Below are 22,233 nucleotides of genomic sequence, written 5' to 3'. Positions count from 1 at the left end.
GAAAATGTGAACTTCAATAAAAACTTTATGTGTTGGTTGATCTTTGTAGACCTATTTCTTGGAGAATTGCTCCCAAGGATCAGGATTTGCTGGTTCAAGATGAAAAGCTGAACCCTTGATTTTAGTTTTATATGTAACAACTTGCTAAAGACATCAACTTGCTAATGTCTGTGACAGTGTTTTCAGATTTGTGTTCCGAGGAAACAATATGGCGCTCCACGTTTGGGTTTCTTGAACCTGTGGCAAAAATAAGATGATCAACCATGGCCTTGAAGCTACGAACTGATACTTCTCAAGTTGAGGAGGCTTTCCGCATGGTCTTTATCCTCCGTCATATATACTCAGCGAGGAGACTAGGGGATCAATTCAGAGAGTATATTGAGCAAGAGCAATACCAGTGGAATAATAAACAACAGAAATTATAGCAATTATGTATGGAGAGTAACAACTTCAAAATTTGCACACACATGAGTTTATCAACAATATGAAGCTAGTGATTTATGAATGATTCTTTATTGATTTTGACATGGTTTGAGAGCCAGGGAAAGCGTTCAGTTTAATAGTAATCTTCTGTGTTTCTTCTATGAAGTATGAACTGCAGTCAAAGGACTCCTTAATACAAAAGGACTGAATCAAATGTAGTCATGAAATGTATGCTGCAGATGATGATTTCAAACCACACCTCCACCTTCAACGTCTTCCAAAAGCTTCACCTTAATTTTATTGAGTGTCACTAAAGCATCTTGCATATTCATCCTCTCTTCTGGTGATTCTGCAGAACAAGCTACAGCTAATTCCATTATGGATGATAAACAGACCCTCTTGCTTATGAAACTAACATCTTCCTGTTTCCCAAGTAAATTGGCGTCCACAACTTCAACTGTTGCATCTGGAGATGATAGTGAACTCGCAACCCATTGCTTCAAACTCATTTCCCCAACAAACATCTCATCTGTCGGCTTCTTTTTTGTGAATGTTTCCATGAGTACAATACCAAAACTGTACACATCCCCTCTTCTGGAAACTATTCCATCCATTCCATATTCTGAAATAAGGGAAAGAAAATCCAAAGTTAAACTTGTTCATTATTAAGGACAGTACAAGATATTTAAACTGAAAGATAAAGTAGCAATAGTGCATAACCTGGAGCCATGTACCCAATTGTGGCGAGGGTCATTGTCTGTGTCATAGAATCTCCTCCGCCTAGGAGTTTTGCAATACCAAAATCAGCTACATGTGCTCCCATATCATTATCCAGTAGTATATTGCTGGGCTTCAGATCACAATGGACAATAGTTGTTCCATAACCATGATGCAGATATTCCAATGCCGACGCAACATCTATCATTATATTCAACCTCTGCAGGGTGTTCAGAGAAAAGCTCTGAGAATACAACCACTTGTCAAGGCTCCCATTAGGCATGTAGTTCAGTACCACTGCTTTGAAATCAGTTTGACTGCAACAACTAATGATCTTGATAAGATTTCGGTGGCGAATTTTGCTTAGCATCTCACATTCAATATGAAAACTTTTGAAAGTCCCTTCTAGCTGTAAATTGAAAACCTTTATCGCCACATCTATCCCATCTAGTGTTCCTTTATACACTGAGCCAAAACCCCCGGTTCCAAGTAAGTTGCTTACATTAAACCCATCTGTTGAACTTCGAAGTTGCAAGTACGAAATTTTTCTCCATAGGGGTTGAGATAACAAGGTAGTCTCCATTGCAACATTCACATTCTTCTTCCTGTGCAGTATCAACACCAATAGGGAGGCCACTAGGAGTATTACTGACACTATCCCCGGAATAATAAACTTCAAGATGGATCTACTAGCTTTAGTTGAAGGTGGTTTCACTGAACTGTTTTTGCATGATGGAACATGCAGTCGGGATTCACCACAGAGCGCACCATTTGAGACAAATGATTCAGAAGAGAAGTTTTTGAAAGGTCCGCCTGCTGGAATTTCTCCCTCCAGTCTGTTGTAAGACAAATTTAGATAGTTGAGATGCAAGACTTGTTCTAGAGACTTTGGAATCACTCCAGATAGATTGTTTTTAGACAAGTCCAAGAGTTCTAAGCTTAGCAAGTTCCCAAATGAACTAGGAATAGAGCCTTCTAAATTATTATTTTCCAAGGCGAGAGTGACCAAATCCTGTAGAACCCCAATGCTGCTCGGTAGCCCACCAGATAAACGGTTGTTTGATAAATCTATATCTATCACAACTTTCAGAGTACCAACATCTTCTGGGAGAGGTCCAGTTAGAGAATTGGATGACAAGTCTATGTGCAAGAGATATGCAAGTCCCCACAAGGTAGATGGTATTGTGGAATTTAAAAAATTGGACCCCAGATATAGACTTCTCAGTGATGTAGCTAAATTGCCCAAGCAAGAAGGTATTGAACCAGAGAGCTGATTTACCCCAATCAGTAAAAAGGCTAGATTCTGAAGTTGACAAAGTTCATTTGGGATATGTCCTTGCAATCTGTTCTCCTTCAAATTCAAAGCTTGGAGATTCTGTAGGCTTCCCATTGAAGTTGGAATTGGTCCACCTAATTGATTGGTACCTAAGAATAAGGCTGTCAGGCTACTCAAGTTGCCAGTATCATAAGGAATGTTACCCATCACATTGGATTCGCTTAGATCAATATATTGAAGTGATGTAGAGAGGTTGGCAAAGGAAATGGGAAGCATGGCGTTTAGTGGATTTTTTGCCAGTAACAGCGTCCCTAAATTTTGAAGATTGGACAAGCAAGAGAATATGTTTACTTCTGGAGCAGAAGTATCAATAGTCAAATAATTCTCTGCTAAGTTTAGGCGCTCAAGGTATGGTAAGGCACAGAGCTTGCTAGGAATAAACCCCGAAAAATAGTTAGCGGCCATGTCTATGGTTATGATGTTAGAGGCATTAGAGATGAAGTTTGGAATTGCTCCAGTGAGGTTATTCCCTGATACAAGAAGCTGCTTTAGATGTGGAACCCCAAGGCCTATGTTTGCTGGGAGGCTACCTGAGAGCTGATTACTAGCTAGCGATATTCCTATCAGTGAGGACATGTTGAAGATTGTGGATGGGATAACACCATGAACATTAACACCTGGAAGTGACAAAACCTGTAATTTTGAAAGATCACCAATCTCATGTGGTATAGTACCTGCCACATTGTACCCAAGTTTAACTTTCAAACCTTTGGCTATTACATCTCTAACTTTCATATGATTATTAGATACTTCATATTACATCTAATATTATTACTATACATGAAAATTGATGTAATCTAAGCACATTTATTTTTCAGCTTCTTCATAAAATAACTAATCTGCTAATAGACTCATTAACAAATTAACAATTCTAAGAGACTAACCTAAACCTGTTTCGGAATAGGCATATAAATATTAAAGTTATAATAAATCTAGATAGTATCAGGAAAAACAGAACAGAAAATAGTAGATGAGTTGACAAGTTGGATGAAATACCTTGCAAATTGTTTGCCGCAAGATATATATGCATTAAACTGGTCAAGTTCCCAATATTTCTGGGTATGCCTCCACTGAATTTGTTAAACGACAGTGATAAATAGAGAAGCTCTTTGCATTGCCATAATTTGGATGGAAGTGGACCATCAAACTGGTTGTAAGACAAAAAAAGTGCTTGAATACTGGGAAGGTTTTCGCATATATTGTCTGGAATACTACCAGTCAAGTTGTTCTTTGTTAGTCCCATTTGGGTCAAAGAAGACAAGTTGAAGACAGCAACAGGCAAAGGACCATTTAGTGCATTGTCTTGCACATTCAACACCTCCAGCTGAGCTAAAGTGCCGATCTCGTTTGGAATTCCTGGAAAATCAGCAGGTCTATGGTAAAGGAATGAATTAACAAGTACATAGGCGGTTTACGACACACTGCACTGCAAACAAATCCAAGCCATACCTTTGAAGTTGTTACCATCAAGGATTATCTCCTTCAGCATTGTTAAGTTCCCGATTTCTCTTGGTATGCTACCTTTTAGTTTCAACCAAACAACATCATTAATAGAGTAGCTAAGGCTTACAAGGCTGAGAGAGCATATTTCTGGCCTCATTAAAACCTTTCTTGGGGAAATTCAAAGGAAAAACCCCAAGCAAAGGAAAGATAGGCCTTGTATTGCAGCTGTAACCTGTTAACTTTGTAATTGCATGCACAAGAAAAGATGGACTTGGGATTTTGATACTTGAATGTGTTCCGGTCAATCTTAGCTGTGCATTGCAAATCCAAAGTCTATGAATTCATGGATAAACTTCACATATTGTTTAGAGGTGTTGTAAATTCTTTTCTTCTTTTGCTCAAACACCTTTGTATTTATCTTGCACACAAAAAATTCAAAATCCAACAGAAATAAGCTTGTCTTATATTCAGAAGGTATCAAGATGAACCATTTTAATGGGTTGGAACATCATAAATCATGTATTATCAATTGTTATACAACCACATGAGAGAATTTATACTCTTCGAAATATAAGCCTGAAATTGCTGATGTAAGAATTTAAGTACCTGATAGATGGTTATTGGTCAGATCAATCTTTTCCAGTGCAGATAGGTTGAAGATTTCAGTGGGTAAGGAACCTGAAAATTGAAAACTGATTACCAAACAACAGAAGCTAGGTTTGAAGTTTAGATAAGGACCAAAACCAAGATGAAATGGTACCAATAAAATTGTTGTATCCAAAGCTAATCAACTTCAATCGACGCAAGCGAGACAACTCCATGGGCAAAGTGCCATGGAAACTGTTATTGGTGAAGTCCAGTTGAACAAGAAATGACAGGTTTCCTAGCTCTGGAGGAATGGTTCCTGTGAGACCAAAGTAAGAGATATTCAAGACCGCCACTCGAAGGTGGCGAGCACCACAAGTAATGCCAACCCAGTTGCAGACCGAGGTGGCTGTGGACCAGTTGGTCATGATTTTCTGAGGATCACTGGTGATGTGAGCTTTGAGAGCAAGAAGAGCCAACTGGTCTGTGTTGACATTCTTGTTTTGTGCTGCTACCACAACACCAGTAAAGCTACACATACAACAGTGTAACAGCAACATGAGGGAGAACCGAGTTCTCTTCATTGTATGCATTGTCACCAGAGATATGCATATGTTTTGACACTGAAAACGAATTGATAAGGTGACAAGCAAGGATTCAATCAGCAAAGAAATTAATACTGCCAAGTTCTTCTGGTCCAAGGAATATATGAAAACGAAAGTTGAATTCAATAGTCCAACTCTCACAAAGTCTGACCAACATAGCTAAAATTTTTATTTTCTACGATCACTACAAAAGCCCTGTCTATCCTTTTCTTATTAAAAGCCAATACATATTGTCAAAATGAAGTTGACTTTTGTCAATATCTTTCTGTGATCATCCAATTCTACTTTAGAAATTCTACGGGCATTTCTTTAGTGGTTTAGTCAACTTCATTTTATCTTTCTGTGATCATCCAATTCTACTCTTAGTTGATCTGTATATTTCACTAATTTCCCAGCATCTTAGAGAGTTGACTATTAGAAGAATATAGATCACTCCGTAATAATTATTAAGGTTAAGTTGGCATAAGAACGTATTCAACTAATAAGCTTTAATTTGGGTGGGGAGCCAATTGAGGAATTGAAGGCTTGGTGCCAAGTAGGTAAGATGGTTTCCACTTTCCACAGTGAAGCAACTACTCACTATCCAACTCCAAGTTTCTTTATGAAGTTGCCTATAAGCTCTACAACTTAAACCCCCAAAATAACAAGTTTATGGTAGACAATACGTATCCCTTTGGTATTTTATTTATCTTGCTAACAAATACCCGGCAAAGAGATTAGAGGATCACTACAAAGTGATTGAGCAAGAGTAAATCCTAGAAGTATAAACGTCATAGGGATTTTCCAATATATGTATATTCCCATAAACTGATCAGACTTTTAACAACTAATTGGTTGTGATTGAATACCCAAAACACATCGTAGAAACCATAACAGGAGCAAAGTGAAACTACAAATAGATAGCCTAAGCAATATTGGTTACATAAGAGCTTTAATCTCTGAGAAGCATGAATTGTACAGCACCCCGAGATGAAGAGAACAGCATTCATGCTTCAGAGTATCTAAAACTCATTATTACTGTAGTACATGCATGAATGTCAGAAATACAAATAAAAGAAAACATAGTGGTCACATAAGAGCTTAAATTACAGGAAACAGGAACCCCACATAGCACAGACACAAGAAGATTCACACATTCAGCTCACAGGTTCAAGGATAGGCATCTGCATGATCATGTAAATCAAATGATTAATTCTGTCCTTTTCTGTTGTGCAGAATGGAAAAGTATCTAGAAGATAGTCCAAAGAAAAATCATACCACTGGGCACTGGGTGATTTATCGCTCCTTGAAGAAATTAGAGGGAGCCATCAGGTTAGACATTGACAGCTGAGTTGTGCTTGATAAGCTATTGGTTGATCTAGGATCGTTGTGATGGAAACCCAGATCTCTTGATTTAGGCCACTCATCAAAGAAAGGCTGAAGAGAATGCTGTTCCTGTTTTAGAGATCTCAGTACGCCAAACTCTCCACCAACATATTGCCGTTGCTGTTGTTTGGTCATAGCAGCATCAACAGTCAATGGTTCGCTATCTTGCAATGTCTGCAGCTGGGAGTTGTTTAGCAAAAAAGAACCATTTCTAGGTTCCGATGAGGAGTTCAAGGGAACTCGAGATGTCATAAGACGCCATGGACTGTCTACAGTACTATCCACCCCAGCAGATCTCGCACTCCCTGAAGCTTCTGGCATAAAATTATGCTCCTCTGCTCCATCGAGGACCCTGCATTCCATTATATCGAGACAACCATTAGGTTTTTAGAAACCAATTCTCAATACGCTATGTCTAAGAAATCAATTTTCAACTTTCATAAAATTTCTTCTGTTTTCTTCTCAATGCGAGTCTCAGATCCTTTCTTGTGTGACCACAACAAAGTAGTTACATGTATGCAGGGATCCAAGAGCAAAGGCATAAGGATTACTAACAAAAAGAAGAGAACTGCCTCAAATTCACATTGAATTATTCTGGTAGACGATATAATGTGAGCATGACTGCGGCCCTCTAAACACCACTTCACTTATTTTACCCTCTTCTGTTTCTTCTAAGAGACTAAGTAAATCGCCATTCCAGCCTTCCTTTGCCTAGCTTATTAAGTTGACATGGTAGAGTTTCTTTTGTTATGTTTGACATTTTTTCCTTTTTCTTTGGGTACAGTAGCTTACAGAGACTTGGCATCATACTAACCAATGCAAGCATACCATTGTTTTAACTAGGTCGTTCCTATAACTAGACAAAGCAAGACAAGAAAGTTCCACACAAGTAAAAGCAAAAGAGTCGAACAATTTACAAACAAAAATCAAAGAGTGTGACCAAGGGTGTGTCAAAGCCTAAAGGCAGGCCATTAACAATTTAAAAAGCTAACTAAGCTGAGGTTCTGATCAACTATCTATCAGCATCTGCATTACATGATGGCTACAGTCGCTGCCAAAAACTCACTCAAATCAAAAGGTCTGCAGCCTATGTGCCAGCTGCGGTATGGCTGTGCTCGATGTAGGCCACCTATAGGCTGGGGCCAAGACTGCCTATGGGCCAGCCCATTTTTTATTCAATTCCATCAATCTCTCGAAAGTTTGTCCAATTTCTTCTCTCACATATCCCTTGGTTACAAACACTATCATGCTTACTCTCATAACAATGAAACTTCTCAAACTCTCTAGTATTCACCAAGGCAAATTATTTGTTGTCTGGATTCATCATCAAAAATTTAGATAAGAAAACTTTATTACAAATAGGTATAACAAGGAACCAAAACTTTTCCAGATCGTATTTTAACCAAATTTTAACGTAAGCTTGCCATCATGAACCAGTTGTTTTATTACAGTACACTCCTTAAATGGTCTGTTCTATCTTCAAATTACACCCATCCCTTCTACTAAAATATCTCTTCAACTTTTCTACGATTTGGCCACTCTGCTTCTTATTTTTAATAGACATGAAATAAGTAAAAAATACTACATGAGACTGACTGAACCCAAGACATGCTACCAGACTCCTTTTTCAACCATCCTATCACCTCCTGACTCTTTCCACATATGGAGTAAGGTCAATGAGCATGGGTTAGACCAAAAGGAAGCCTTGGATAATTTGAAGGCCATACGCCAATACTGCCACCCACAACTCTAGAGACCTTTCCTCCATCATCTCCCACCATAACACTTTTGAACTGTTTATTCAAAGGCCTGGGCCTCAATCAAGCTGAAATCTTTAGCCTGAACAATCAACTGCCAAGACATCAATTACTAAGATAAAAAAGAACCGTGAAGTAAACCCTTCTTAAATCTTTAACACACCCCTAGATTTTCACTTGTGATTGTTGGAAACTTGGTTGAGTTCCATCAACTCCCAAAACCTTTCCTAGCCACCTTGTATATACATTTACAGTCTACCGCAAATTTGCAAGAGAAATTAAAATTTACACACAGACACACAGAAACAAAATTGCATACGGGTAGAAACATGAAGGAACAACTGCATTTACAATATGCTGGCAGTCATGTCAAACCTACGGCAGAGAAAGGATTCTTCAACACTGGCATGTTGAAAATATGGCATTATATGATGACCAAAAGCTGCCTTTTATTAATCAAACTAATGCCTTTGCCTATAGCTACAAAGGCATTGTCAGTTAGATTCTACTAACTACTCCTAACACATCAAGTTTTTCAATCAAGCACTATACATTGTAATTAAGCCTTCAAATTGTGTGGCATTTTTATCAAGTCTTTGAAATGCTCAGGACTGATGCAGTGAAGGGTGATGTCTCAAAAATATCTTACTCAGATGTAAAACTACAGCAGTAATAAAACTCCAAAATGGCCATCATCTGTTGTTGGCATAACCGAGGACAGATTCATAGTATTAATTACGTCTTTCACATCTTAGGCTTTGGTCACCAATACTTCAGGAACCAGACAAAAGGGGAGATGAGTACTCTCTCAGATAATAAACTTTAGCACACCAAGCATATATTATGCACAAACTACAGTTTCTTCTGTTGTAAACTAGTCGTAGCATAGAACAATTGTTAGGTATGCAACACTCACAAAAGTCATGGCAATTCTACTAATAAACCAACAAGGTAATAGATATACCTGTTTCCACGCTTCACTATCCCGTAGGGTATAGGCTCCATCTTCAACTGAGATACATCACTTCCAAAGCATAGACTTCCACTATTTCCTGGTGAGTGCAAGGGCATGTTTTGGAAGCTCCCGCTGTGGCTACGGCTCCCAGTCCTTATGTCTGACGATGCCACAGTTGACAGAGATTGAGAAGCAGTTTGTGATTCCACAAGCTTTCTTGAACGGTAGCGACCACGATTCATGTGCCGCTCACAATACTTGGAGTCTGGATGTGCATCTTTAGAGCACCTCCACTTCTTGCCATCTGTCCTCCGGCACCTCCCTGGCTCGGGGTCTATTTTCTTCCCACAGAAGGAAGCATAAGTCACTGCAACAGATCAATAGAAGTCATATACATCACCAAAAAACACCCCACCCAAGTCAAGAAAACAGAAATACATAACAAACAGATGATAAGACTAACACTAACAATCGACACACAACTAAACCGGAAGTATCTACTAACACTAAATCCATAACCTAAATCACTTAAGAGCATACAAAAAACTCAGTTTAATTCCTGAAATGAAGCACAGAAACAAAATTGAAGCTAACGCCAACATTTTAGAGCGAAAAGAAACGAGTAATCCACAGAAAATCAACATCTATGGCGACTTTTCATGTTCAATTTTCTAAGCTAACGTACTAGACGACTGTAATTCTTCACAACCAAGACATTAATTAACTTAATTGAGCAGAAAATCAGAGATTAAATTGAATTAGACTTGATTGAGAATGTGAGAATGTCGTACAAGAGGCGGGGTGGCGCAGGAAATCGGGGTAGATGAGGTTGAAGCTGTTGCGAATAGGGGCCAAGAGGTCCGGAGGAACAGGCAGGCCGGCCTTGAGATACTTGAAAACCAAGGCTTGATGCTCCATCTCCGCCCACTGCGACACTGTGAAGGGCGGCGCGTGACCTCCACCGCCCACCAACGACCGGCTCATTTCGCAATCAATGCTAACAAACCCAACCAAATCTCAGTCACCGCCGATTGGGTCGAACACAGTATATATATAAAAAGTGTAAGGAGAGAGAAGAGAGAAGAGAGGCGGTTACCTTGGAGAGGAGGAGGGGTTTGGCCATATTCGTTTCCGCAAATAAGTAAAATGAAACCCACAAGACACAGGCGTGAGTTTACATATAGTATAAAAAATCTGTGTGTGTTTAAGACTCTCAAGGGAAGTTTACTAATACACTAGACACTACCTAGTTCAATATATCATTACAATGAGTCTATCTCTATATCGAACTAATCTACCATGTATTATTAGATCAATCGTAGTTGAAGAATAATTTATAGGGAAAATGCTCATTTACCCAATTTTAGCTTAAAATGTGCCCACTTGCCCGACTAAGAGTTTTTAAACCCCATTTACCCAAAACACTCTAAGGGATTATTTCCCCTTTACCCAATTAATTCTTTTTATTAATTTTTGGGACTTTTTTGCCCTCTCCTTCAATCTCTCTACTCTCAGTTTCTCTCTCTCTCTCTCTCTCCCCCTCACCGATTTCTCTCTCCTCCCCCCTCACCGATTTCTCTATCTCTCTCTCTCTCTCTCTCTCTCTCTCTCTCTCTCTCTCTCTCTCTCTCTCTCTCTCTCTCTCTCTCCAGAAGACGTCGGATCTCTCTCTCCCTCCCTCCATCGCTCCGGCAGGTCGCCCACGACGCCTGCTCTAGCCATCGCCGCGCCGAAACTCGTCGTCGTGCTCTCCGCTGCCAGGCTCGACGCCAAGCCGACGGTCCTCGTCGCTGAGAAGCTCGGCGAGGCCGGGGTTGACCTTCTGAAGGAATCGACGACGGACTGAAAATGGCTATCTGCTATTGTGCAGTCATACCCATAAAAGTTGTAACATTAGTGCCCCCCAGTAGACTTTGTATTGGGGGCCAATGATGACTGCTTTATTTATTGACGGACTGAAAACTGCTATTCCAAAGTAAATGTAGTGTTAAATTGCAGTAGTTGATAAATGAAAAAAATTGTGTTGTTTGTGTCAGTCTAGTGGGGGGCAGTAGACAGAATATTGACCCTCATAATGTGGGTTTTTAGACATTATCTGTTGTTTTGAGTGTGAATAACTTGTATAATCTGCGAAACATAGGAAGCGGTGTAATGTTTGATGGTCTATTGGGGGGCAGTAGATACATTAGTGCCACCCAATAATGTCTTTCTTAGGAGACAGTAATCATCTCTTGTTGATTTGTTTGTGATAAAGTGCAATACACTGTGAATCCTTGAAACTGGTGCAAGTTTTAATGGTTTAGTGGGGGGCAGTAGACACATTACTGCCCCCAAATAATGTCTTCATACGAAGTCAGAACCCTTCACTTAACTGGTGCAAGTTTTAATGGTTTAGTGGGGGGCAGTAGACACATTACTGCCCCCAAATAATGTCTTCATACGAAGTCAGAATCCTTCACAAAACTGGGGCAAGTTTTAATGGTTTAGTGGGGGGCAGTAATAATGGTTTAGTGGGGGGCAGTAGACACATTACTGCCCCCAAATAATGTCTTCGTGTTAAGTTTAGGGTTTAGGGGCAGCGTTAGGGGCAGTAGACACATTGCCGATGAACTGCGACGAGGACGTTGGAGTGGCTGGATCGCCGATCAATCGAACGGCGACGAGAACGTTGGATCGCCGACTGGAGCTTCATCGTCGTGTTCAGATTTGGACTGCATCTCCGGCGCGGCGATCAGAGAGAGAGAGACAGACCGGAGGTGGAGATCATGGGGAGGAGAGAGAGAGAGAGAGAGAGAGAGAGAGAGAGAGAGAGAGAGAGAGAGAGAGAGAGAGAGAGAGAGAGAGTGGAGGTGGAGATCGGGGGGAGAGAGAGAGAGTTTGGGAAGGAGAGAGAGACTGATAAGAGATGGATGAGTTTTAATTTAATTAACAGGGGCTAAAATGTCAATAGATGTAAGATTGGGTAAATGGGGTTAAAAAACTCTTGGTGGAGTAAGTGGGCATTTTTTGGGCTAAAAATGGGTAACTGGTCACAGCCCCTAATTTATATTAAGACAGTTGTAAAAGTTGTACCATATATTAAATGTAGATAAATTCCCAATAGTAGTAGACAATTTCATTTCAATTTAAGCTAGTTTACTAATGTACAAAGTGAGTGTACCCTTGTATGAAATTGTTCGGAGTATTTTATATCCAACAGATGTGTACTTACATGGTTATATATAGAGGTATTAATCGTCTATTATCTAAGACATGGATTAGTTCAATTGTGAAACTAATTTTAATATATCTCCACATGTCAATTTACAAGCATTTTACATTTTCATTCTCTGAATTTTATAAATTGTCTATAATATTCTCATATTATCCTTTAAAAAAATCATTGGTGTAATGAGAGCATTACAAAATTAAAAAAAAATTAAAAAAGTATTACAAACAATTTAGAGTAAATGTCACAAACAATCCCTAAAGTTTGGACCTCGACACTTTGGTTCCCATCATTCTAAAACTATCACATTAGTATCTCAAAATTAATCTTCGACATACTTTTAGTGCCCTCCGTTAACTCCTTCATTTTTTTTCAAGGGTATTTTTGTCTTGTCCTCTCTCTTTTTTCTCACCACAAAACACATAATCGTTTTGATCAAGATAATTAGTCATTGATGACTAATTATCAATAATAAAAATGGAAAGCATAAATAGTACTAGTATATGCAAAATGAGAAGTAATTACAACTAATTAACTAACATGAGAGAGGAAAAGACCAAAATGCCCTTGACAAAAAGAAAGAGTTAACTGTGTAATTAACGAAAGGTACCAAATGTATGTCGGAAATTAATTTTGAGGTACCAATGTGATAGTTTTAGAATGTTGGAAACCAAAATCTCGAATGGCCTAAACTCCAGTGATTAATTTTTTGCGATATGAGTTTTTTTTATACAATAAAGACAAGTTAAAACGTAGAGTGTGTCTTGAAGTGTGGGTAAATTATGCCTCAAACTTTAGGCAGTGTTTGGGTAGGGGACTTGAAGGTTCCAAGGAACTTCAAGTTGATGGATTTCTAAGGTGAAGGGGTTATGAGATGATAGGAGCTTTAAGTGAGGGATATACAAATAACTTGTGTTGTGTAATTTGTTTGAGTTAAGGGATTTAATTATGAGATTTTCACAAAAAAAATCTCTTTTTTTTTGTCTTCTTTAAAAAAAATTGTGTTTTTTTTTTCTAACTAAATAATATTTGAACAAAATATCAATTCAATTTCAAAGTCCACTATACGATTTTCGTCCCGCTTAAATTCATAGACTGAAAATGTCAACATTCTAATAACAAAATAATAATAACATCCTCTATATCACAACAAAACCCTACAACAATTTCAAAAGTCTCATGGCATTGACTTTAAAATAAATTCATTCTTTTTCTTAAGTGGAGTCTTCTTCAATACTTGCAATTTTGTTGCTTCGTTAGCAAATAATTTAATTTAATTGCTTTCTAGCGAAGATCTTCTCGTAGATTAGGTATTGTCATAAGCTCCTCACAAACTTCATCAACCGTCACATTGGCTTTATTTGAAGATGTTGAAACCATACTAGAAGCCATCTCTTTAATTAAATAAGCCATTTCATATACCGCCACAACAATTATTTCTTCCACCTTGAGTTTTTTTGGCGGTGATGAAATTGTTGAAGTAGAAGAAACGGTTTTCTTCTTTAAATTATCATCTTGAAAACCTTACGTGCCACTAAAGCTATTATTGTCTTCTTCAATGCTCATATTATCGCTAGCATCGTCTGCATTTTCAACCCTGAATATAGTGGTCTATCCTTTGCACATAAGTCTTACCATGTCATCCCAATTGACAATTGCCTTATAACAATATCTTGATGCATCGCTATGTGTCTGCCATGAGGATTATTCATGTCTTGGCAAGTAAGGAGTCACAAGATATTCACGTTCTTGTAGTAGGGACAAGGTCATGTGTTAGCATTGAAGCCACCTTCAAGTGCAACACTGTGCTTGTATTGCAAATGTTTCTGTTGTAGCAGTGTCAAAGCCACTTACCTTAGAAGACGACTGGATCTAGAAATCTAGGGCTGGGTTCGGTACGGTACCGGACCTTCAAGTCCAATACCACCTACCGTACCAGAACTTATTGGTACACAAAATGTAGTACCACTACCGGCCACAAAAGTCGGTATACCGACTTCTCGGTACCGGTTGGTATCGGTTGGTTGGGCCTCCAACCGAGTTTAAGATTGGGCCAGCTTTCAGCTTTGGCCCAAATGGAAATTTTAAATCCCTAACCTGTCAACAAGTGAAAAACTGAAAGCACATAAAAAACAATCAATTAACTTCTATGAATTTAAACTTATAACTCTCATACACAAATGTAAATCAATCAAAAAACTTATAACACAAATCCCAAACCATACACAAATGTAAATCAATCAAAAAACTTATAACTCTCAGTCTCTCATTCTCTCACATCTACTTCAATTCATCACTTACACTCATCAGTTCATCACTCATCAGTTCATCAGTTCATAATTCATATCATCACTTACAGTTCATCTCATCATCACCTCATATCATCATTTACAGTTCACACAAATGAATAAATCATACAATAACAAAGCGGACAATAGTTTAAAACAAAGTATTCAAAGACTCAAATTTCATCTCATCGTCACTTCATATTTGCTTGTTGTGCTCCCTGCCTCACTCAAAGACTCAAACTTTCTGCAAATCAATTTTAGTTGAAAAGAATTAGAATGCTGGCAATTCTGCAAATTCAATCAAGGGTTAAATACTGTTTAGTACCCTGTGGTTTGTGCTCAACATCAATTCAGTCCTTCGACTTTCAATTTCATCAAAAACACCCCTGCATTATCAAATCTCATCTAATAGATCCTTCCGTCATTCCTCCGTTAACTGCAGCCATTAACTCGCTGACATGGCATGCCACATCAGCTTCTGTGGGCCCCATCTTTAAGGCAAAATTTCCAAATTGTCCATGCCTCCATCAGAACTGGTCTTCGTCCCCATAAGCAAGAACTGATCTTCATCCCCAGAAAGCAAGAAATCCAATTTCGTGTGACACCCAATCTCGGGTCATTTACAACATCTCCGAGTACGATTTCAGAGCCATTCCTAGTATTGCAACCTACCGACATCCCCAATTGCAAACAGAGATTGAAACTAATAGCAAAAACAATTGAAAACCTCAATTGGTTCCCCGGCACCCCACAATCAATTCCTACATGGGTTCATAAATATCAATCCCTACTAGTACCATAATTTTCTTGTTAGATCCATTAGCCCAGCTCGAAGAAGTTTCAACTTCGTGAGAAAGAAAAAGGTACTTTATGAATCAATTGTAAAGAATAACCCAGGAAAAAAAAAAAAAAAAAAAAGCAAAAGTGGGAGAAAGGTTGGGGCTTTCGGGACACACTCCACAGCTTCAAGAACATTGATTTCTTCTCCCTTTCCAGATCTACTACAACAACCCTTCTTTGAGAATTAGCTCTCCAAATCAAATCTGTTTGATTTGAAATTTTCTCGCTTTCTCTCACTTTGAAGATATAGTCTGGGAAGAGGATGTGGTGGAGGAAGAACTGACAAAGGTTGAGCAGAGGATGTGGTGGAGGAAGATAACACCACTGTTCTCCTCCGCCATCGACATGGCCAGAATCCCCCGGTTCTCTCTGCCCACCTCGTGCAGCGCTGCCTACTCCTTCGGCGAGGCCTTTGCGTCGGTCTCAAGCTGATTCAGAAGCTTCGACGACTCCACCAGCATAAACAATACTCTCTCCCGAAACTGAACCATAATCATGGCCCGGATCACCGAAAGCAGGTTCTCGCTCTCATCCATAGAGCTGAAATCAAGGTCGATCTTGGGTCAGGTCGGGTTTGGGAGAAAGGTTGGGGCTTTCGGGGGAGGCGGCGGGTTGGGGTTGCTGCGGCGAAGGGAGGAAGGGTTGTTGTGGGGAGGGAGGGCGGTGGGCTTGATGAGCTTTCTGGGGTTGAAGCCGATGATGTGGAAATTCAACAGAGATGAGTTGAGTTCTTCTGGAGATGGGAGAGAGGCATGGGCAATTTGGGAATTTTGCCTCAGAGATGGGCCCACAGGAGCTGATGTGGCATGCCATGTCAGCAAGTTAACGGTTGCAGTTAACGGAAGAATGACGGAAGGATCTATTAGATGGGATTTGATAATGCAGGGGTGTTTTTGATGAAATTGAAAGTCGATGGACTGAATTGATGTTGGGCTCAAACCACAGGGTACTAAATAGTATTTAGCCCTTCAATCAATGAAGAAGAATTTAGGAAGTTTTTGCAATTTCTAACGTTGAACAAGAAAGCTCACGATGTTGGTTGCTGCCTGCTATGCATCAGCTTGTGTAGAGCTGAGACTGGTCAATGATGACTCTATTCCTTGATTAAAAGCATTTTCTGCAAAATAACAAAGACAAGGTTAAAAATAATATCATGATTCATAAAATAAGAAACAAACAATATAAGTAGCTTACCCCTCTCAAGTTCCTCCAAAGTGTGATACATTTCAAGGTCATATTCAGTGGGATCTTTGTAAAAGTTTGGGGGATCAGATTTTAACCAATCCGAACTGCAAACAAGAGCTTCCACCATTTTTGGTGTCAATAAAGCTCTAAAAGGATCCACCACTCTTGATCCCAAACTAAATGCATTCTCCGAAGGCACCGTTGATCAAGGAACAGCAAAAACATCCTTTGCTAACTTTGATAGGATTGGATAAGTTAACTCATTGGCCTTCCACCACTTATGAATTTCAAAATTCTTTGCAAGGAGGCTAACATACCTATCCGATAAATACTGATCAACCTCATTTCGTATGCATTGTGACTGCTCTGCCATCCTCTCTCTTGCTATTTGTTTGCTGACTTCATCAAGATTCTCCAAGTCATCCCCTTCGAATCCTAGACCTTCTCCCATGTACGGTTCAGCTTCGTTGCTGCCTTCATTGGCCTTGTATTCATCATACATCTTCAGCAAAATTTTCTTTAAGTCCCCTTGTATTGAATGAATTGTCTCATAGCTTGCATTGACTTTTTGCATTGCTACTTTAGCCCACTGCAGCTTGTATCTTGGGTCAAGAACATTAGCTATCATGATTATCTTGTTCACCGATTCGAAGCTTCCCCAATATTTGTTGAACTTGGTCTTCATTGAAGTGGCAACCCTCTTCAAAATAGGGTCTTCTGCAATGATAGCCTTGTCAATCTCAGTTTGCAATGTAACCATTTCAACAAATAATATATTTGCAGTGATCTTCTTCCAAGCGCTCAGCTTCACAGTAGCTTCATAAAACTTCTTCAAAAACAAACAAAATGCTTCTGCATTCCTCCAATCCTCACTAGATGGTGGTCCAACCCTGGGTTTGCCATTTCTGTCCCTTTCGTCGAAATAAGCTTTAAAATTGCAGTCTTCTTCACCCATTCTGCCGAACACAGCTTCATACTTAAGTGCAGCTTCAAGCATGAGGTATGTGCTGTTCCATCTTGTGATTACATCTAATGGAACATTGGCATTTGCCCTGCACTGTTCCAGAACAGCAAACTCCCTGAACTTGTCAAGACGACTTGATGAACTCCTAACATACTTGGCACAGTTCCATATAGCAGCAATCCCATCTTGTAACTCCTTCAGACCATCCTTAACTATCAAATTTATAATGTGGCATGCACATCTTAAATGTAAAAACTCTCCCTCAAACATCAAAGTCTTGTAACTGGTCAACCTTCTCTTCATGTATGCCACAGCTAAGTCATTAGCACTAGCATTGTCTACTGTGATTGTAAAAACTTTGGTGATCTCCCATTGCCTCAAACACTGCTCTACTACCCTTCCAATCTCCTCTCCTTTGTGACTAGTAATTGTACAAAAGTTGATGATCCTTTTGTGCAATTTCCAGTCACTATCCATGAAGTAGGCTGTTAGTACCAGGTAGTTTATATTCTGGATCGATGTCCAGGTGTCGGTAGTAATTGAGATCCGAGTTTCATTTGCCTTCAATTGACTCAACAAAACAGCCTTCTCAAAATTGTACTTATCTAGCACACCCTTGGCAGCCTGCTTTCTGTCCATTCCAGGCCATTGAGGTTCTAACTCTTTGCAGAAAGCTTTGAATCCCTCCTTCTCCACGTGCCTAAAAGGGAGCTCATCCTTGATAATCATATCGATGCACCTATCATCACACCTCTTTTTGTTATACTTATGGTATGAGGCTCCTCCACTCACATTATCTCTATTCAACTTAGCCTGCTTAGGATCAGGTTCTGCATGTAATGGATGAGTAGCACATTTCCTAGTATGTGCCCACATCGAGCTTGTGCCATTCTTTTTAGTATCACATAACACTCTCTCATTGCAAGAATTGCAAGTACACCAACAACTATCTATTAGGTCTGAGTTCGGGAGTTTACATCTAGTAAAATGTGCCCAAAGAGGGCTTTTGTTTGCAGGATCTTTTCTTTTCTGCCCAGCAGTAGCTGCTCCCTGGGATTGGGAGTTGGTAGGATCAGATTCAGCAGCTGAACCTGAAGTTTGTCCTAAAGGTGGGAGTGTTTGTCCTAAAGGTGGTGGTTGTCCTAAAGGTGCTTGTCCTAAAGGGGAATGATCCAAAGCTGCAGTACCCGTCATATGTATGCCAGAACTAATCGAAGGGCTTGAGCTACTAGTCTGACTCAAATTACCACTTTGAGTACCCATAGCTACAGAAAAAAGAAACAAGTGGAACATCCAAACATTATTTATAGCAGCAGAAAAAAGAATCAAACAAAACAAAAAAACATCAAACATTTTAATAATTGCAGAAAAAAGAAACAAACATAGCATACAAACATAGAACATTGTCAGATATTAATAGTTGCAGGAAAAAAGAAACAAATAAACAACATTATGATCCAAATAAACTTGAAAAAAGAATCAAACAAAACAGACAAGCATCAAACATTTTAATAATTGCAGAAAAAAGAAACAAACATCAAACATTGTGATATTAATACAAACATCAAACATATATATAATATATAACATTTTCATCATCTAACTTTACAAATATATATCACTTTGAAACTGACCTATTGGTCCAAACCGACCAACTACAGTACTCCTACGTTGCTCCAGTGCTGACTTCTAAGCCTTGATTGTAAGATTTCTTGAATTGTTGACAACTCGAGATTGGAACACCTGAAAAAGTAAAATTGTAAATGAGTCTTGGGTTGCCTAATAAACTTGACAATGATTGGAATGCGTTTTAGGATGAGTACACCACTAATAACAGACTCCTCAATTCCAAAAAGTTGATTCTTGTTAAGGCTACCTACAATTGGGATATAATGATTGGAATAACCTTCTGTCCGATCAAAACAATTTTTGCAAGAAGTGCATGATTGCTTATTAAACACATATACCAACAATTCAAGAGTTTGTCTAAAACAAACTCGAAAACATATTCAGCCGAGTTTAGATGGTTTCTCTTGCAAACCCTTCACTTTTCTCAGTAACCTATCAAGTATCAATTGCTAAGAAAATAAATTTGCAGGTTAATGCAGTAAATGAGAATATGGCAAAGCAACCCAACACAAAGCATTGGATTATGTATTCATATTGTTCATTATATGCTTAAATATCATGGCCCATCGAGATCAGTCAGCATTAAACACATTGGAAAATAAAGATGTGCAAAGTGATAACAATTCATCTATGATAACTTGATAAGTCAGAAGCTCTCGAATCATCTCTAGTCAAAACCCAGAAAACATATAATCACAACAACCCAGTAAAGATTTTTTACATATCAGATTATAAGAAAACATGTCAAGAACATTGCAAAAAAAGATACACCATATATTCAAATTGATAATATATGACAAACTGGGTAGATCGAAGTCTTGAACCTCAACAATCCAAAACAATTGAAGCACCGAGCTCCTACTCACCAGCAGTACTGCAACAATTGATCGACTGATGTGAATCGAATCGCTTTGATGTGAAATGAAATCGAATGGGTCGAGGGATTCGATTCTTCGAACTGAGGCTCGAGTTTGAGAGAGAGAGAGAGACTGAGGGAATGGTCGAGAGATGGACTGAGTCACTGAGGGATTAGGGATCGGATTAGGAGTTTGGATTTGGACCAAGAGTTTGAGAGGCAGAGGCTCAGGTCCATTTTCGATCGGGTTCGAGAGAGAGAGAGAGTGAGAGACGAGGTGAGTCTCCAGACTGGAGAGAGGCGGAGACTGAGAGAGTCAGAGAGTGAGAGAGGGATCGATGTATTTGGGATTAGGGTTTTCCAAGTCTAATCTAACGGTTGTTGGAATAAAACAGAAAAAAATCAACGGCTATGATTGATTGTAGAATAAATATTTAAATTAATTAAATATTATATTAAATATACGGTACGGTACGGTATACCGTGGTTTATTAAAATTCAATACCGATACCGTACCAAGTATAGTATATCGGTACGGTTGCCGTACCACAATGTCGGTAACCGAAGTGGCTGGTAACCGAATCCCTTGGTTCGGGACGGACACGGTTGGCTGGTTTGGATCGGTTGGATTTGCCAGCCCTATAGAAATCTAACTAGGTGACTTTCCCCAAGGCCATGTTCGAGTGGTAAATGACCAAAGAGGGTTTGAAGTGTTTTCGTGTTGCATATTTTTATAAGTTTTATTAGGCTTGTTGCAAATGTTTTTCCCTATTTAGTAATATTTGGAGACAATTTATGTTTTGAGCCAAACTTCTTTACTGTATCTCTATATTGAGCGTTATGGTTTGTGTTAGGTTTAGACTTGGTCAAGATTAGTATCATGAATCAATATCATAACCAGCAGGATGAAGAAGGGGAAACTAAGAAAGTCTGATTCTGAAATAGAAATAGAGAAATCCTCCGGAGAAAACACAGCCGTCGCCAAGTTTAGTTCTTCATTAGATTTTAGTCGCATGAGCATTTGTGGAATTCCTCCCACAGGATGCCACAGAAATATCTCTGCCTATGGTTTCATGGACCACCTCAGTAGGGTATTTCGAGCTTTTAGATAAAAGCTAACTCCTTCGCATGCCACACACATGGTGACCTACCCTACCGGGTCCCCACCAAATCTTACTTTTGTCCAAAAAAGGAAAGTCTTGGCGCGCATAGTAGGGCAAGCGCGTGGGACGGTTAGTAACGTACCAAGTATCCTCCTACCTGCTAGTTAGAGCATCGAGGAGCATTCACTTTCTTCTACTCATCATAACTTTACTCTTTCAGACCAGAACGTACATCATTTCGGTCTTTTAAAACTTACGGCTGGCACCAAGCTAGCTACCTAGGTAGCCAGCTAGTTAATTACTTCGTATCTTTTGTTTTCATTGAGAATATCAGGACATCAGAAGATCAGTAAAGAACTAAAGTTGATAAGGACTAATAATTTGTACACACCAACAAATTTTCTTGCTTTTAGGATTTACCTCTGCCCACCTTGGGCTTTTAACGGCACGTGAATTACACGCGTCGTTAGTCTTTGTCGGTCAAGATGCTGTTGATACGAAGACCAAAAACTGTAGAACACAGTAAATCATTTTTGCATAAGAAGACCATCAGTGATCAGTCCCTTATCTTTAAGTCTTTGTCGGTCAAGATGTTGTTGATACGAAGACCAAAAACTGTAGAACATAGTAAATCATTTTTGCATAAGAAGACCATTGGCAAGCTTGCAGTCAAATTATGAAATGGAAAGGAAGAAATATTTGTGAGTGAATTTTTTGATTATTTGGAGACATGCATTGGCTATTTTATAGAGATGAAGAAAACGACAACATAATTTTATTTTATTTTAACAAAGAGGAATTTGCTTAATTTAAGGGTACCTTTGACTCTTTTGGATTTTTATTGGCATATAGAGTTTATTGAGATATGGGTATTGGAAAATTACAATAAGAAAGCATGAGAGTTTTGTCACCAAATAAAATAAAAAATAACAAAAAAAGGGATCCTAGAACAACTTGATAGTTGTGATTTTGCG

At 39.0% G+C, this 22,233-nt stretch overlaps 3 protein-coding genes across 3 annotated transcripts; all 3 read right to left on the bottom strand.

Annotated features, from left to right (window-relative positions):
- Nucleotides 1-440: 440 nt before the first annotated feature.
- Nucleotides 441-5,235, bottom strand: LOC133706462 (probable LRR receptor-like serine/threonine-protein kinase At3g47570). Its single transcript, XM_062132000.1, has 6 exons — nucleotides 4,680-5,235; nucleotides 4,526-4,597; nucleotides 3,926-3,997; nucleotides 3,473-3,832; nucleotides 1,144-3,150; nucleotides 441-1,045 (listed from the first exon to the last, which is right to left on the bottom strand). The coding sequence occupies exons 1-6, from the start codon at nucleotides 5,095-5,097 to the stop codon at nucleotides 672-674; spliced, it is 3,303 nt and encodes a 1,100-aa protein (XP_061987984.1). The 5' UTR covers nucleotides 5,098-5,235; the 3' UTR covers nucleotides 441-671.
- Nucleotides 5,236-5,984: 749 nt separating this feature from the next.
- On the bottom strand, nucleotides 5,985-10,398 carry LOC133706463 (growth-regulating factor 5-like). The gene is made up of 5 exons (XM_062132001.1): nucleotides 10,283-10,398; nucleotides 9,978-10,183; nucleotides 9,196-9,553; nucleotides 6,367-6,826; nucleotides 5,985-6,272 (listed from the first exon to the last, which is right to left on the bottom strand). The coding sequence occupies exons 2-4, from the start codon at nucleotides 10,168-10,170 to the stop codon at nucleotides 6,385-6,387; spliced, it is 993 nt and encodes a 330-aa protein (XP_061987985.1). The 5' UTR covers nucleotides 10,171-10,183; nucleotides 10,283-10,398; the 3' UTR covers nucleotides 5,985-6,272; nucleotides 6,367-6,384.
- Nucleotides 10,399-16,912: 6,514 nt separating this feature from the next.
- Nucleotides 16,913-20,405, bottom strand: LOC133744678 (zinc finger BED domain-containing protein RICESLEEPER 3-like). Its single transcript, XM_062172748.1, has 2 exons — nucleotides 20,167-20,405; nucleotides 16,913-19,414 (listed from the first exon to the last, which is right to left on the bottom strand). Exon 2 carries the CDS (start codon nucleotides 19,073-19,075, stop codon nucleotides 16,913-16,915), a length of 2,163 nt encoding a protein of 720 aa, XP_062028732.1. The 5' UTR covers nucleotides 19,076-19,414; nucleotides 20,167-20,405.
- Between the last annotated feature and the right edge of the window lie 1,828 nt (nucleotides 20,406-22,233).

This window comes from Rosa rugosa, chromosome 4, assembly GCF_958449725.1.
Source record: "Rosa rugosa chromosome 4, drRosRugo1.1, whole genome shotgun sequence".
NCBI classification, from domain to species: domain Eukaryota; kingdom Viridiplantae; phylum Streptophyta; class Magnoliopsida; order Rosales; family Rosaceae; genus Rosa; species Rosa rugosa.
This window is presented reverse-complemented; position numbering and strand designations above follow the sequence as displayed.

What these genes read in the sequence shown, in the direction of transcription:
- LOC133706462 (XM_062132000.1), bottom strand. Translation starts at nt 5,097, where the DNA reads ATGCATACAATGAAGAGAACTCGGTTCTCCCTCATGTTGCTGTTACAC. An exon ending in TGGATACAACAATTTTATTG is followed by an intron (nt 4,598 to 4,679) that starts GTACCATTTCAT and finishes TTCAATTTTCAG; the next exon opens with GTTCCTTACCCACTGAAATC. An exon ending in TGCGGCAAACAATTTGCAAG is followed by an intron (nt 3,151 to 3,472) that starts GTATTTCATCCA and finishes ACAATGTGGCAG; the next exon opens with GTACTATACCACATGAGATT.
- LOC133706463 (XM_062132001.1), bottom strand. Translation starts at nt 10,170, where the DNA reads ATGAGCCGGTCGTTGGTGGGCGGTGGAGGTCACGCGCCGCCCTTCACA. An exon ending in CCTGCGCCACCCCGCCTCTT is followed by an intron (nt 9,554 to 9,977) that starts GTACGACATTCT and finishes GATCTGTTGCAG; the next exon opens with TGACTTATGCTTCCTTCTGT. An exon ending in ATAGTGAAGCGTGGAAACAG is followed by an intron (nt 6,827 to 9,195) that starts GTATATCTATTA and finishes AATGGAATGCAG; the next exon opens with GGTCCTCGATGGAGCAGAGG.
- LOC133744678 (XM_062172748.1), bottom strand. Translation starts at nt 19,075, where the DNA reads ATGTTCTATGTTTGTATGCTATGTTTGTTTCTTTTTTCTGCAATTATT.